This window comes from Brassica oleracea, chromosome C9 (genome assembly GCF_000695525.1).
Source record: "Brassica oleracea var. oleracea cultivar TO1000 chromosome C9, BOL, whole genome shotgun sequence".
Taxonomy (NCBI): domain Eukaryota; kingdom Viridiplantae; phylum Streptophyta; class Magnoliopsida; order Brassicales; family Brassicaceae; genus Brassica; species Brassica oleracea.
Genome location: NC_027756.1, coordinates 29,625,138 through 29,641,979, shown reverse-complemented (window position 1 = coordinate 29,641,979; position 16,842 = coordinate 29,625,138). Strand labels below are relative to the sequence as shown.

The window sequence follows — 16,842 nt, the reverse complement described above, 5'->3', positions numbered from 1 at the left end:
GACTTTAAATTACAAAAATGTAAGTTTTTCTTAAGTATACGACTAAACACATTAAAATGACATGTATATTGATCTGAAACCTTTCAAAACCATATGGAATATAAATGTCAAAATAATTTAACTGTGGAAACAATACTGTTTATTTTTTTCAAGAATGTGTTCAATGGAAAAAATAAGGTTTTTATGTCATAATTTGTTTAATGTCCCACTAGAGAACATTATATTAACCTAAAATATAAGAAGTGTGTATTTTTTTCCTAAATAAAAGCTAGGAAATTGCCTAATATGATTTACATATATATGGTAATTAATGATTATGAATAATAAAGATTTGATAACAATTTTCGCATCTTTCTTCATTTTGTTTAATTTAATATTATTAAAAAAATAAAAATCACATTAACCATATAATAAAAAAATTAGATTTTTCTTATATGTTATATTTAGAATTTTTTAAAATGACATTAAATTACAAAAATGAGGAAGTCTTATATGTTATTTTTTTCTTAAAACGACTTTAAAATACAAAAATGAGGACACTTTTTCTTATATGTTATATTTTGAATTTTTTTAAAACGACTTTAAATTACAAAAATGTAAGTTTTCCTTAAGTATACGACTAAAAACATTAAAATGACATGTATCAATTCGATGGTTGATTTGAAAGCTTTCAAAACTATATGGAAGATAAAAGTCAAAATAATTCAACTGTGAAAACAACACTGTTTACTTTTCTCAAAAATGTGTTCGATGGAAAAAATAAGGTTTTTATGTCATAATTTGTTTAATGTCCAATCCGATCAACCCATGATGTATTAATTATAGTTTTGTTCCATCATTTTTAATAAAAATTGATTTGATCTATCGGAAAGAAATTATATAATAACAACAAAAAATATTGTATATTATATAAATAAAATGATCAAATATATAAAAAAAATTATCGATAATATATAGAAATAAACTCACCCTGCGCTTGCGCAGTTATTATCCTAGTATGTAATTAATTAAACGGAAACTATAGTTGAGAATCATAAATGAGAAATGTAGTTTTCTGATAAATTACATAGAATATGCTTTGGTTGTCATTAACACTCAAATTTTGCTTTTTCCTGTCATCAAGTTATCTTTCACAAATTTCATTTAATTACCAAATTATACGAGTTGGCAAGAAAGCTCAATCATGGTTTAGTGCAGCTGTAACGTAACATGATGAAGATATAAACCGACAGCCAAAATAATAAAATAATAATGGAAGTGAGAAAAAGAATCGAAACCACAAAGCAAATTATTATTGACTAGCTTTTTTTTTTTTTTTTTTTTTTTTTTTTTTGAGCAATTTATTATTGACTAGCTTATCTCACATTTCCTAGCTTAGCTCACATTTCCTCCTCCTGTCACAGCACAAAAACAAACCTCATTCACACTCTTAGATCTGATCTTCTTCTTCTCTTCTAAACCATGTACGGCCGAGATCCCTGGGGAGGTCCACTGGAGATCAACGCCACGGATTCCGCCACCGACGACGATCGTAGCCGGAATCTGAATGATGTCGACCGCGCGGCTCTTTCTCGGCCACTCGACGAAACGCAGCAGAGCTGGCTTCTTGGTCCGACTGAGCAGAAGAAGAAGAAGTTCGTCGATCTCGGCTGTATAATCGTCAGCCGCAAGATCTTCGTCTGGACCGTCGGTATAGTTGTCGCCGCCGCTTTACTCGCCGGATTCATAACCTTGATCATCAAAACTGTGCCGCGTCACCACCACAAGAATCCAGCGCCGGATAATTACACAATCGCTCTTCACAAAGCCCTCAAGTTTTTCAATGCTCAGAAATGTAAGTCCTAGTAGTAGCTCTGATGTGTAAAAATCTTAAGGAAATGATAGTCTGATTAATTATTTTTTCAATCTGCAGCTGGAAAGTTGCCGAGGCACAATAACGTGTCATGGAGAGGTAGTTCTGGTCTTCAAGATGGGAAAGGTGATTCAGGAAGCTTCTATAAAGATTTGGTTGGAGGCTATTACGATGCTGGAGATACTATCAAGTTCAATTTCCCCATGGCTTATGCTATGACCATGTTGAGCTGGAGTGTCATTGAATACAGTGCTAAATACGAAGCTGCAGGAGAGCTTGCCCATGTTAGGGAGCTCATTAAATGGGGAACTGATTACTTTCTCAAGACCTTTAACAGTACTGCTGATTCCATCGATGATCTTGTTTCACAGGTAAAACTTCCTTTCCTAGGCTAGGATAATATCTTTAGCTTTCTTTTGAGTTGTTTTGTTTTGTTTCCTTATTTAAACTCTAAGGTCGGAGCTGGAAACACTGACGACGGAAGTACGGATCCTAATGACCATTACTGCTGGATGCGACCTGAAGACATGGACTACAAAAGGCCTGTGACTACCTGTAACGGTGGATGTTCGGATCTCGCTGCAGAGATGGCAGCTGCTCTCGCTTCAGCATCCATTGTGTTCAAAGACAACAGAGAGTATTCTAAGAAGCTCGTACATGGTGCTAAGACTGTGTATCAGTTTGGAAGAACTCGGAGAGGCAGATACAGTGCAGGCACTGCGGAGTCAGCCAAGTTTTACAATTCAAGCATGTATTGGGATGAGTTTATTTGGGGTGGTGCTTGGTTATACTATGCCACAGGAAACGTAACTTATCTCGATCTAATCACAAAGCCAACTATGGCTAAGCATGCGGGTGCCTTCTGGGGTGGGCCTTACTATGGTGTATTTAGCTGGGACAACAAGCTTGCTGGTGCTCAGGTCAGCCCACAAATCAACTTATTGTGTTTATGTTTCCGTTATGTTGTTGATCTCCTCTTTAGCGCTTGTAAACACCCTGTACTTTTCAGTTGCTGCTGAGCCGGTTAAGGTTGTTTTTGAGTCCTGGATACCCATATGAAGAAATTCTAAGAACATTCCATAATCAGACAAGCATAGTCATGTGCTCATACTTGCCGTATTTCAACAAATTTAACAGAACCAGGGGTGAGTTATATATATATATATATATATATATATATATATATGTATATGCTAGTCTTTGGCTTTAAGGCAGCTTTGAATGTTGAACCAGTTCTTGATCTGGATATTAAACAAATGTAAATTTTCTGGTTATATGTGCAGGAGGTTTGATAGAGTTGAATCATGGAGATCCACAGCCCCTCCAGTATGCTGCAAATGCAGCTTTCTTAGCTACGTTGTACAGCGATTATCTGGATGCTGCTGATACTCCTGGATGGTACTGTGGACCTAATTTCTATTCAACCAGTGTCCTACGAGATTTTTCGAGATCTCAGGTATTGCGTCTCTCTCTCTCTATACAAATGTAATTCTCTGATACACTAGTAATGGGAAATATCATGTTTATCACTTGAAAAACTATTATCAACACTGCTTTTGTCGAGTTGTTGACACATTGGTTTACATAATTACTTTCGAGTACTAAAATTTTAGATTTGATCGTAAAGGAAATCGTAGACACAGTTGATGTAGTCATTAATGCAGATCTTAGATTTGATGATTTATTTTTCGTGGTAAAAATCAGATTTGAGCTTAACTCAGCCTACCTGTGTTACTGCAGATTGATTACATACTCGGTAAAAACCCTCGCAAAATGAGCTATCTCGTGGGTTTTGGCCCAAAATACCCGAAACACGTGCATCACAGAGGAGCTTCGATTCCCAAAAACAAAGTGAAATACAACTGCAAAGGAGGATGGAAATGGAGAGACAGCAAGAAACCGAACCCAAACACGATTGAAGGAGCCATGGTTGCTGGTCCTGACAAGCGCGATGGTTTCCGCGATGTACGGACTAACTACAACTACACTGAACCGACTCTTGCAGGAAATGCTGGTCTGGTCGCAGCTCTCGTGGCATTGTCGGGTGAAGAGGAGGCATCTGGTACTATAGACAAAAACACTATATTCTCAGCGGTTCCTCCATTGTTCCCTACTCCCCCGCCTCCACCAGCACCATGGAGACCTTGAGAAACCTAAAACCTGTGTGATTATGTTACTAGACCTGAAGATTAATGTGGTGCCCGCTAAACACACAAGTCAACCATAATCAACTACTAAGGATTTCATTTGCCTTTTGCTGGATATAAAATTTCTGTGGTTAGCTTACCAAGAGTTTTTTTTTTGAGTTGTGCTTTTGTTATTGTGAGATATGACATATCTACGTTTTACTCTGTATATGTATGATACCAACTTGTATTATTTGAATAACAATCGAACGAACGTCTCAAACAGTGTTATTATTGGGAGTGTGCGTTCAGCGTTCTCCTTATAATTTTGAGGGTTGGTATGCCCTGAAGTTTGTAACGAGAAATATAGGGGATGAGAAAGGCCGAAAAAAAACGCTGCGTTGTGCTAACGGCGATTTTATTGGCGATTCTGACTGCGATTCGTGTCGAGGGTTTCTGATGATTTTGGCGTCACCGCCGGGCTCATCTGGTTCGCCAGAGAGTAGGATGAGGGATTGGGAGAAGTGAAGAGATCGAAAGAAGATCAGATATAAAGAGATTCAAAATGGGTAGAAGTGGCGCAGGATAAACGAAGCCTAAAGAAATACGCAGTTGAGGTGAAATCGATTGATGGTAAGCACAAAGTGGTGATTCCTGTTGAGATTCTCTCCGATGCTACTCCGTTGTGGGAGGATTTCATTGTAGGAAAGTTTCTGGATATTGCGCCTCATATCGCTAAGGTGCACATGGGGGTGAACAAGATCTGGAGCTATGGTGATTTGTCATCTAAAGTGGAGGTGTATGATGTCAATGCTACGACGATGAGGTTTAAGATAAAAAATCAGAAAGCTCGGGAGAAGGTTATTAAAAGAGGGATGTGGAACATTGCCGGAATTCCTATGATCGTTAAAAAATGGTCTCCTAAGACGGAAGAGGAAAAGCAGGCGGAAGAAGCTAGTCCGATGTGGGTTAACTTGAGGAAGGTGCCACTGCACATGTTCTCTTGGGAGGCTCTGAGCTTCATGACGAGTACGGTTGGATATCCAGTACATCTTCATCCATAAACGATTGCATGTTCAAGCTTTGAGGAGGCAAAGATTTTTGTGAATGTCGATGTTACAAAAACGCTACCAAAGATTGATTTTGCAATTGATGGGAAAGAGTTTACTGCTGAGTTCTACTATCCTTGGTTACCATCTAGATGTAATATCTGTGAGAAATGGGGTCACAATGATAAGGTCTGTGTAATGAAGAAGAAAGAGAAGAAACAAGGGGGGTTGAATGAAGGAAATGGTGTGTATGGGAAAACAATTGTTGGCAGTAATTCCGGAGGGGATCGTAATAAAGGAGGGGCTGATCATAGTATTGAGAATCATACTCGGGAAGTTGGTATGTATGTGACAAAGAGCAGTGAGGTGTCAAAACAAAAGGAGGCTGCGGATGGTCAAGGCAGCGAGTCGGCTAAGGATAATGTCTGGGCTTTGGTGTCACCAGATAAAGTGGGAAGAACTACATCAAAAACACCAAGCAGGGAGGTAGTTGCTGTTATCTCGGCATCAAAGTTCTCTGTTTTAAGTGTTGAAGCATTCCGTGGTAGCAGAGTGGATAAATAATAGAGAGATCAAGTTTGGTTGTATTTTGGAAACAAGAGTGAAGGAGAGAAAGGCAGGGAAGATTTTAAATAATGTGTTCAGGGATTGGTCTTCTATTACTAACTATGAAGATAGTAGAGGAGGCATAATATGGTTTTTATGGAGAGATTCAGTTCGAATAACACCAGTGTATAAGACGGATCAATTGGTGACTGTAAGAGTGGAGATGGAAGATGAGGAGGGTTTTTTTTGTATGAGTATCTATGCTAGTAATCAGGTGGAAGAGAGGAAAGTGTTATGGGAGGATCTGATTCATCAACATGAATCTCCGAGTTTCAAAAATAAAGCTTGGATGGTTTTAGGAGATTTTAATGAGATACTGGAAGGTGATGAGAGTTCGAGTTTTGATAATGGTGGAAGAATGTCTAGTGGTATGAGGGATTTTAAGGCACTGGTACTTCGATGTCGTCTCGCAGATATGGCTTATCAGGGGCCTAGGTATACTTGGTGTAATAAGAGGGAGGAAGGCATTATCTGCAACAAGTTAGATAGAGTACTGCTCAATGAAGAAGCTCTTCTCAGATTTAGCAATGCTTATTCAGTTTTTGAATCTGGTGGTTGTTCTGATCACATGAGGTGCAAAGTGCAGTCGTTTCCTCCTCGTGTGAGAATCAAAAGACCTTTTAAGTATGTAAATGCTTTGGGGAGTCTACCCTCGTTTCTGCCTATGGTGAAAGATTACTGGGATGCAACAGAGAGTTTATTTCACTCCACCTCAGCTATGTTCAGGTTTTCGAAAAAACTGAAGAACTTGAAGCTGTTAATTAGAGAGATGGGCATGGAAAAGATGGGGAATATTTCAAAAAGAGCAAAAGAAGCTTTCGATTCTCTCTGCATAAAGCATAATTTTACTCTAGCAAACCCGAGCGAGGAAGCAATCCAAGATGAAGCTGAAGCTTATGGAAGATGGCTACATGTAGCTAGTTTAGAGGAGGATTTTTTGAAGCAGAAAGCAAAGCTTCATTGGCTGGATATTGGAGACCAAAACAATAAGACTTACCACAGAGCTATTACATCAAGGGAAGCTCAGAATATGATTCGAGAAATCAGATGTGTGAATGGGGACTTAGTAAATTCACATCTGGAGATTAAGCAGGAGGCAGAGAGTTTTTTCTCAGAATTTCTCAATCGTATTCCTGAGAATTTCCAAGGCACTAACAAGGAGGAGTTGCGGAGCTTACTTGATTTCAGTTGCTCTGATGAAGATTGTCGTCTCTTGGAGGAGGAAGTTACTGCAGAGGAAGTGCGTAAAGTCCTATTTGCTATGCCAAATAACAAATCTCCTGGGCCAGACGGTTATCCTGCTAAGTTCTTCAAGACTACTTGGTCAGTACTAGCTCAAGATTTTACTATCGCGGTGCAGTCTGTATTTTGATTTGGTTTTCTTCCTAAGGGGGTGAATTCCACAATCTTGGCTTTAGTCCCAAAGAAGCTGGACTCTCTAGAGATGAGAGACTACAGGCCGATTGCATGCTGCAACGTCCATTATAAGGTGGTCTCTAAAATTGTGGCTAATAGGCTAAAGAGATTGCTTCCTCAGATCATAATAGAAAACCAGTCAGCGTTTGTTAAAGGTTGTTTGCTCATGGAGAATGTTCTTCTAGCTTCAGAACTCGTCAAGGATTATCATAAGGACACAATTGCCCCAAGGTGTGTTATGAAAATTGATATATCTAAAGCGTTTGATTGAGTTCAATGGACGTTTGTATTGAAGAGTCTGAGTGCCTTGGGATTTCCTAAGAAGTTCATTCATTGGATATAATTATGCATAACGAGTCCTTCGTTCTCGGTGCAAGTCAATGGTTATCTCGCGGGGTACTTTCAAAGCTCAAGAGGACTACGTCAGGGTTGCTCTCTTTCGCCGTACCTGTTCGTATTGTGTATGAATGTATTATCAAGGAAAATTGATAGAGCAGTGGCTGAAGGAAAATTCAAGTTTCACCCGGGTTGTCAATCTCTCTCGATCACACACCTATGCTTTGCAAATGATTTAATGGTGTTTGTTGAAGGATTGAAGCAGTCTGTACAAGGTGCGTTAACTGTGTTTGAAGAGTTTGAGGTGTGGTCTGGATTGAGCATCAGTGTGGAGAAATCAACAATATATATGGCGGGGGTTTCGGATGTAGAGAAGAGAAGTATCTTGTCCAATTTTAAGTTTGCAGTTGGAGAGCTCCCTGTTCATTACTTAAGTCTTCCACTAATGACACATGTGATGAAGAAGCAAGATTATGTCCCTCTTTTGGAAAAGATAAGAAGCAAAATAAGTTCCTAGACGTGTAGATTCTTGTCATTCAGTTAATAAACTCTGTTCTCATTAGTGTAGTCAACTTTTGGGCGACAGTGTTCCGTTTACCGTGCAGTTGTATAAAGGAAGTGGAACAAATATGCTCAGCTTTCTTATGGACGGGGCCATCTCTTAAATCTTCAAATGCAAAGGTTGCTTGGAAAGATATCTGCTGCACTAAGAGTGAAGGGGGTTTGGGGATCAGAAATCTGAGAGAAGTCAATAAGGTTTATGGTCTCAAACTGATATGGAGAATGTTAACTGGAGAGTCTCTTTGGGGGAAATGGATCCGAGCTAACTTGCTGAAAGGGCAAAGCTTTTGGGAAGTTAACTCAAAGATGCAATTGGGTTCTTGGATGTGGCATAAGATGTTGAAGTTGAGAAGTGTGGCTAAGCTGTTCTTGAAGTTTGAAGTGGGTAATGGAAGATACACCTCTTTTTGGTTTGATAATTGGTCTGGGAAAGGGGTTCTCTCTGATTTGTTGGGTGTTAGGGGGATCATTGATATGAGAGTGAAAAAGAATGCTACAGTGGAGGAGGCAGTGTTAAGTGTTTGAAGAAGAAGACACCGTGTAGGAATGCTTAATGAGATTGAGGAGGAGCTACGTATCATTGAGAATAATCTGAATGCATGCAATACTGATACTTATCTTTGGAAAAGAGACTCGGAGTATAGGAAGGAGTTCTCTACTCAGAAAACTTGGGATCAGTTGAGAGAAAAAAGTCATTTTGTAATTGGGCTCAAGGCATTTGGTTTCCGCAAGCGACTCCGAAATATGCTTTCATGGCGTGGCTGTCAGTGAGAGATAGGTTGTCGACTATGGATAAAGTGATGAAATGGAGCCAGGGGAGTGATGATGTCTGTGTTCTTTGCAAGAATGCGCCTGAGTCGAGAAACCACTTATATTTTGAATGCAACTTGTCTGCTCAAGTTTGGGAATTCATTGCTAAAGGGTTGTTGAGGAATTCTTATACTACAGATTGGTCAAGGATCATACGCATTATCTCTGAGAGGACAAGAGAGAAGAAGAGTCTGATATGTATTAGATATGCTTTTCAGGCTGTCTTATACGCATTGTGGAGAGAAAGGAACAAGGTAAGGCATGGAGAAAAGATGATGCCCCTGTCGGTTCTAAAAAGAGTGATTGAGAAAGGTATTAGAAACATAATCAGTATAGTGCGAAAAAGTGGAGCAAAAGGTATGGAGGAGTTAATGCAATTCTGGTTTCTAACTAGAATGTAACTAGGTTTTTGCTTATCTTTTGAGTAGTGGAGTATAAGTTTTAAAGTAAAAAGGAAGCACAAGTTGTAATAAGGCTTTTTTGGTGAATAAATTTAACATTCATTAAAAAAACGAAATATAGGAGATAAAAGACCAAGAGTGACATGGGAAGAGAACAATTGTCACTCAGAAAAGTATTTCATTTCCTAATGATGCATTAGGTTCCAATAAAGAAAAAAGACGTTGTGAATGAATAACATCGAGTCAGTTCGATATAACTTAAAATATGGTATAAAAGCTAAGATCTTACTAAAGGTTTATCAAAACTACTAAAGGTTTATCATAACCTTTTAACACAAAAAAATTTGGTCAGAGCGATCGGCCAACAATTTACACTAACTTTTCTCTCTCTTCCTGGCAATTGAAAAGGCGATTAGGGTTTTCCTCCTCCTACTCGCGCCGACGGCTCCGGCACCACGCCACCGTCGAGAACTCTTTGTCTCCCCTCTTCTTACCTGTAAAATTTCTTCTCCTCGGCGATGGGGAAGCGCAAAAAGCCTGGTGCCTTGAAATTTGTGGCCTCCTCTAAGCTAGGGCACTTTAAAGGGGCTTCTGCCGCCTCTTCTAAACCAGCTTCTCTTCCCGTAACCACTGAGCGTTCTTCTGCAGGAGATGTTCATGGAGAGCAGCCATCTTCTAATCATGTTGGTGAGCTCGATTCATTGGGTGAAAGCCAGAGCTTGAAGAATGTTACCTCGTGCACTGTTGAAGGTTCATCCTCCAGTGCGGAAACTATTCCAGATCCTCCATTTGAGTACTTGAGCATGGCTGAAGGCCATGTCGTTGTTTCTCCTCTATCGGGAAATGCAGAGCCATCGCTGTTTGCAAGGATTCAAAAATCATGTATGCTTCAGGAACTGGGAACTCCAACTACTCATGTGTCAGGGCCCCCATTTGTGATGATACCTGATGAAAATATTGATTCTGCAAAGGAGGAATTCAAGGAATTTGTGTTTGCTCGATTTCCAGGAGAAGTTCCACCTATGGGAAGAATTATTGGTGTCGTAAATGCGATTTGGGCACGTGCAGGTCCTATAATCTTTGTGCACAAGATTGGAGAAGGAACATTCTTATTGAAAGTCACAAATGAGAGAACGAGAGATGCGCTGCTGAGCCGTCAGGTCTGGATGATTAAGGGATGCCCAATGTTTGTCGCAGCCTGGTCACCGGAGTTCACGCCGGAGCAGCCTCAACTAACATCAGCAGTGGTGCCGGTTTAACTGAGGGGTGTTCCTTACCTTCTATTCAACAACCAAAGTCTGAGTAGGATTGCCACTGCGGTTGGCAAACCTGTTTCGCTAGCACCAGAAACCGAGAGAAAATAATAGTTTGAAGTTGCTAAAGTATGGGTTAAAGTTAATCTGCTGGCTGCTTTGCCGGATAGGATTGTCTCAGGTTTTTCCAATGGGAAGGAAGTGGAGATCTCCGTTTCGTACCCTTGGCTGCCAGATAAATGCTCCAGCTGTAAGAAGTTTGGTCACAAACACCAGCTCTGTCCCGTTGTAGGCCATGAATGGAGGCCCACTGTTCCACCTGCTACACATAGAAATGTGCCATCTGCAGCTCGTTCCTTGAGCCGTGAGTCTAAGGGTAAGAAGCGCTCTAGGCCTGGAAGATCTGCTCGGGCAAGGAGGCGTGACCATAGCAGGAGCAGAGACGATGCATGAGATGCAAACACAGAGCCTGCTAGCCCACAGCGTGATCCACCGAGTGAGGCACAAGAGTCTCTTGGCACTGGCACAAGTGAGTCTATGATGGCGCAGAAGGATTCATCAGATGATCTCCAATTGGTTGTTAATGCAGAACTCGAGGAACCATCTGAAGGAAATGCAAGCGATAAGACCTGCCTAAAGGAAGGTCCACCAAAGCAGGTGGTCTCTTTGGACATGAACTTGGGATTCTCTACAGTTCATGTTTATGATGTAGATGATGGTACTGCCTCGGACTCTGATAGGGCAGCATCAAACGATCCGTTCTTCTTGGTCTCAAACTGGAAGGGTAGCCGCAAGGCTACCAAAGCCTAAATTTTTTTGGAATCATGTTTTTTGCGTGGAATGCTAGAGGTCTGAACAGCGATACACGCCACAGTTCAGTCAAGAACTGGATAGGAAAATATAAACCCCTTTTTGGAGCGTAACTAGAAACAAAAATACAACACAATCACACAAGTCGGATCGCAAGAGTTCTTCCAGCTGGATGGAAGTATTTTGCGAACTCGGATAACCAGTCTACAACAAGGATTATTGTTGTTTGGCATCCAAATGTATCAGTAACGATATACCAGGCTTCGCCCCATGTCGTTACGTGTGGAATCTTTATTTTGGCTGAAAACCTCTCTCTCACGGTTAGCTTTGTCTACGAGTTTAATCAGGTTGAGGAGAGGCAGCAATTGTGGAATGAGCTGGTATTAATAAATGCTGATACTCCTGCATCAAGATATCCATGGGCGGTATTAGGTGATTTTAATCAGATTTTGCGATCCAACTAACATTCTCATCACCTGATTACTGAGGTTGATACTGCTGGGATGGAGGTCTTCAATTTGGCATTGCAGGAAGCATAATTGTTTGAGGCTCAGGCTAATGGCCTCACGTACTCATGGTGGAACAATCAGGATGCAAATCCGGTGGCGAAAAAAATAGACCATGCTCTCATCAACCACAATTGGGCTCAAATGTTCCCTCATTCTTATTGTGAGTTCCTAGAACCAGAACAATCAGACCACACACCTTGCTTGGTGAGGATGGCTTCTCAATCTCGACGGGCTCCTAAACCCTTCAAGTTTTTTCATCACACAATAGATCATCCGGAATACTTGGAGACAGTGAGAAATGCTTGGAACTTTGGAACAATTCAGGGATTTCAGCAGTTCAAGCTCGCTCATTCTCTTAAGCTTCTCAAACCTGCTTTAAGGAGCTTAGATGCTAGAAATTATAGTGGCATCTCCCTGAGGGTAAAAGAACAGGCTTCTCAGGTTGCACTGATCCAGCGGCAGCTTCTGTCCAATCCTGATACTGAGACTGCGCGACTGGAGCATGAGGAAAGAGGAAAGCTACAAGTACTCGCTAAGGCTGAACAGAAATTCCATCGTCAAAAGTCCAGGAATCAGTGGCACCACTTAGGAGACAGGGATACAACTTTCTATCATAGATCAGTGGTCCAAAGAGCCAGCAGTAACCATATTCACTTCTTCAGAGACTCGGGGGATCATATGATCAATACGGCTGAGGGGATTAAGGAGCATGCTGTTGACTATTTCACAGACATTTTGGGCGAGACAGAATTGCTGAGTTCACCTGCAACAGTGGACCAGCTCAGAGAAATGATGGACTTTAGATGCTCAGAGGGTCAAAAAGTGGAGTTGATGAAGGATGTAACAAATGAGGAGATTACAAAGACAGTCTTTGCTATGCCCCTTAGTAAGAGCCCTGGTCCAGATGGCTACTCAGTTGAGTTCCTTAGATCATCGTGGACAATTGTTGGGAATGATTTCATCGCTGCCGTCCAAGAGTTTTTCAGAAATGGAAAGCTGCTCAAGGACCTCAACAACACGGCAATAGTTCTTATTCCAAAGCACCGGACGCGTGCAAACTGGGAGAGTTTAGACCGATAAGCTGCTGCAACATTTCTTATAAAGTCATAGCAAAGATCATTGCTAATCGACTAAAGCCTATCCTCCAGCACTGTATCAGCCCCAACCAATCAGTGTTTTTAATGGGGAGAAGCCTGGGAGAAAATGTTCTACTCTCTTCTGAATTGATAAGAAATTATGAAAAAGCCACCTGCGCAAAGAGCTCGATGCTGAAAGTTGATATTAGGAAAGCATTTGATACGATATGCTGGGATTTCTTGCTGAAACTTTTGGAGGCACAAGACTTTCCACCTGTTTTCCGGGAATGGGTTAAGGAGTGTATAACATCACCAAGATTTTCCATGTCCATAAATGGAGAGCTAGCCGGCTTCTTCAAAGGAAAGAAGGGGCTGAGGCAAGGAGATTGCATATCTCCATATATGTTTATTATGGTAATGGAAGCTTTATCAAAAATTCTTGAGAAAGCTGCTGTGGAGGGCAAGATAAAGCTTCATCCTAAGTGTGAAGATCCCAGAGTTACGCACCTGCTCTTCGCTGATGACCTTCTGGTCTTCTTGGATGGGTCTCACTCCTCTTTGGCTGGAATCTCTAATGTTATGGTGGAATTTAAGAATATGTCAGGACTGGAGATGAACCCGTCGAAATCAGAGATCTTCTTCGGGGGTTACAATGATACTGAGGCTGCTACGCTAAGTGATACATCAGGCTTCAAGCTGGGTATCTTCCCTACTCGCTATCTTGGCTTGCCTTTCTAATCCGGGTAGACTAACACACTTCAGCCTTTCCTTGATAAGATAACAGGAAAGCTGCATTCTTGGACTGTGAAATACTTATCTTTTGCTGGGATAATCAGACTTGTTGCTTCAGTAATTTACGGGGTGGTTAACTTTTGGAGTGCAGTATTTGTATTGCCAAAAGCATTTTAAAAGGTTGATTCTCTTTGTGAAGCTTTCCTATGAAAGAACGATACGACATCAGCCAGAGGAGCTCAGGTGGCTTGGACAGACATATGTATGCCAAAAGAAGAGGGAGGGCTTGGCTTAAGGCATTTGGAAGATTTTGAGACAGTCTTTCGGCTTAAAAGAGTCTGGTCTTACTTCTCCGCACCAGCTTCAATTTGTGTCTCTTGGATGAGAAAACTTATCTTCCATCGAAATGGCTACTGGCAGACACCTGACTCCCCTCGGTTCTCTCCCACGATTCGGAGAATGCTGCAGTTAAAACCTATTGTCTCAGAGCTTATGAGATGTGTTGTTGGTAATGGCGAATCTGCTAGCTTCTGGTATGATCATTGGACTGAACTAGGACCTCTATTTGAAGTTGCAGGTCAAAGCGGGCCTCGCAGCTTAAGAGTTAGGGGAAATGCTTCAGTGGTGGATGCAACAGTAGATGGGTCCTGGAGGTTTCCTGCAGCCAGGTCCAACGAAATTCAGAGTATTCAGATGGAAATTACTTCACTTGATCTGCCTATGCCTTCGAATGGTCCTGACTGTTACCTATGGCGAAAAGCAGGAGGTACATTTGGGACTTCTTTCTCTTCGAAGACTACCTGGGAGTACTTAAGGGTTTCAGCTCCAGTGGTGTTTTGGAGTAAAATTATATGGTTCAAGGAAAACATTCCTAGGAACACTTTCATGGCTTGGTTGGCTCTCCTACGACGGTTGCCTACTAAGGACAGACTTCGATGATGGGGACTAAATGTCACAGATCAGTGTGTGCTCTGTTCCTCGGCAGTGGAAACGCACCATCACCTGTTCTTTGAGTGCAGCGTATCCTCTGAGCTTTGGCTGAGTTTTGCTTCTGGTATTCTACCTAACCCACCGGCTGACCTCCACGCAGCAGCAGCTTGGATAGCAGCGTCCAGGCGTACCCTATGCAGCAAACAAGTGACACTTCTTAAGCTCCTCTTTCAATCCATCATCTACATCATTTGGAGAGAAAGAAATGCCCGCATATTTACTTCAGTGTCTTCCTCTACGAGTGACCTTCATCATGCATTCGATCGACAGGTTACTTCGTGACCGGATTCTCTCAGTTCCAGCGCCACTTCCAGCCGGCCCTTCGCTCCTTCAACTGTATTTTACTTCTTATCGGTCTCCTTGAGTTTAATTTACGACTTGTGTTACGTTGTTGTTGTTTGTTTCCGTGTAATAAGTTGCTTGCAACATTGTGAAAAATTTCAAAAATGGTATAATATTAACATTTTACCAAAAAAAAAACAGCTTTCCTTTTCTGTTGATAGTTTAAAAAGTCGTTTCGTTCTTTCACCGATTTTCACTAATTGAACAAAGATAAATCGAGGATGGAACCAATCGGAAGGACGAATATATTTGGATATTTTAACCGGGTAAGGAATTGTCAATATGGACAGGAAACTTGATAGGATAGATCCAAAACCAGAAATTCTACTATGGATTCGAAAAATGGGTAAACAAAGACCTAGAAGATGATCATGAAGTAGAAGGATCATCTCGAAAGTCTGAGTTCGTAAGCGTCGCTTTTGAATGAGCTCTTTCTAGGTTATTGACAAATTAGTAAGATTGAGGTAAATAGGTTTATTGATTGATTGAGAATAAGGCTTGTTGTAAGGCTAAAATATATAGTAAAATCAAAGAGAATATTTAATTAGAAAAATAGATAAAGCCAAGCAACATAAGGAAAACTAATAATTAGATAACGATAACTATGATATGTGATTTATCCTGTCACAATACTCTTTCCTTCAAATCATACTTGTCTTCAAGTATAGAAATATGGAAATACGGAAACTTGGCAATGAAATATTGATAAAACTCCCATGTTGCTTGCTGAGGAGGGCAGCCTTTCCATTGTACCAAAACCTTTGTCACTTCTTTATTTTAACTGTTAACCATCTTCTTTTCATGAATCAGCTCAGGTACTTTGCTAGTTACCATGTTATAGAGGCAATGAAGCAGCATCGCAGTTGAGTGTGGCAGGTTAGGGTCCAACTTCTGTTTCTTCAGTGTTTTTGGTCGATAGCTGGTGAAGAAATTTTTGCAGGAAGATAAGGTATGTGAACCAGTGGTGGCTGTTGAGGTATGATGGTATTGTCGATCTCCTGTGAGTGAAGCAGTGCAATTTGCGGTTCTTGAAAGAATTGCTTATTTAATGCTTCCGGCGATGTTTTTGGAGCTGTTCGGAGTTCTTCCCCTGAGGACATGTTTCAGACCCTGAAATTTGAACTACATTCGCAGGTTCAGAAAATCCCATAAGATAGCTCCCAAAGTGGAGAGCCAATGCACACCCAGTATTAGATCACTACATCCCAATGGTAGTGTTCTTATTTCGGTTTTGAACTCATAACCCAGCATCGTTCATGTGAAATTACAGCATTTATACTGTGTAATCAAGACGCCACTTGCTAAAACAACTGACACTGGTTTGATTGGCGTCAGATAGCAACCCCATCTTTTAGCGATTTGAAGATAGAGAAAGTTATATGTGTTGCAGGGGTCGATTAATATGTGCAGTTTCCGCTTTCTGTATTGACCCATTGTTCGCATACAGTTATACATCGGAAAACCATTTAACGTGTATACAGATATAGTAGGGACTGTTGGACCCAATTTTGGCCAATACCATGATGGGCTGCGATCAAAGGCATGGGCCTTAAAGGGCCGGAACCTATAGCAAGGATACAAGCTCGAGAAGGAGTCGTCGAGGTCGCGGAAATCGCGCAACAAGAAGCTGAGATCGCGGAGCTACCACAGAGGTCTCAAAGTCAGCTTACTATAAAGGAAGAGAAATGGAAACAGAAGAGGAGACGTTGAAAACCCTAGAGAGAGAGCGACACATTCACATCGATCTTGTTGTCTTCCCACTTTTAGATTCTTTCTTTACCGATCTCATTTGTATCACTCGATCTAGTTCAATTCATTGTATTCGATCTTAGTCATCAATAAAATCCATTTTCGCCTACTGGAAACTACTTAACATCGTTGTGTTCTAAAGATATCGTTGCCTACATCATTTGTCTTCCCTAGATCAAACCCCGATCACTATCAAATACTTTGTGTAGATTTTAGGTTCTACA

General features: G+C 40.9%; 2 protein-coding genes across 2 annotated transcripts; both read left to right on the top strand.

Moving 5' to 3' along the window:
* Nucleotides 1-1,369: 1,369 nt before the first annotated feature.
* LOC106318465 (endoglucanase 25) lies at nucleotides 1,370-4,272 on the top strand. The gene is made up of 6 exons (XM_013756458.1): nucleotides 1,370-1,834; nucleotides 1,913-2,223; nucleotides 2,308-2,772; nucleotides 2,862-2,997; nucleotides 3,136-3,308; nucleotides 3,593-4,272. Exons 1-6 carry the CDS (start codon nucleotides 1,462-1,464, stop codon nucleotides 3,998-4,000), a joined length of 1,866 nt encoding a protein of 621 aa, XP_013611912.1. The 5' UTR covers nucleotides 1,370-1,461; the 3' UTR covers nucleotides 4,001-4,272.
* Nucleotides 4,273-12,994: 8,722 nt separating this feature from the next.
* LOC106314753 lies at nucleotides 12,995-14,476 on the top strand. The gene is made up of 3 exons (XM_013752583.1): nucleotides 12,995-13,505; nucleotides 13,590-13,654; nucleotides 13,751-14,476. The coding sequence occupies exons 1-3, from the start codon at nucleotides 12,995-12,997 to the stop codon at nucleotides 14,474-14,476; spliced, it is 1,302 nt and encodes a 433-aa protein (XP_013608037.1).
* The last annotated feature ends 2,366 nt before the right edge of the window (nucleotides 14,477-16,842 follow it).

Excerpts from the sequence above, each read along its gene's own strand:
- LOC106318465 (XM_013756458.1), top strand. The coding sequence starts at position 1,462 with ATGTACGGCCGAGATCCCTGGGGAGGTCCACTGGAGATCAACGCCACG. Across the intron at positions 2,773-2,861 it reads ACAAGCTTGCTGGTGCTCAG|TTGCTGCTGAGCCGGTTAAG; the intron begins GTCAGCCCACAA and ends TGTACTTTTCAG. Across the intron at positions 2,998-3,135 it reads CAAATTTAACAGAACCAGGG|GAGGTTTGATAGAGTTGAAT; the intron begins GTGAGTTATATA and ends TTATATGTGCAG.
- LOC106314753 (XM_013752583.1), top strand. The coding sequence starts at position 12,995 with ATGCTGAAAGTTGATATTAGGAAAGCATTTGATACGATATGCTGGGAT. Across the intron at positions 13,506-13,589 it reads TACATCAGGCTTCAAGCTGG|GAAAGCTGCATTCTTGGACT; the intron begins GTATCTTCCCTA and ends ATAAGATAACAG. Across the intron at positions 13,655-13,750 it reads TAATCAGACTTGTTGCTTCA|AACGATACGACATCAGCCAG; the intron begins GTAATTTACGGG and ends TTCCTATGAAAG.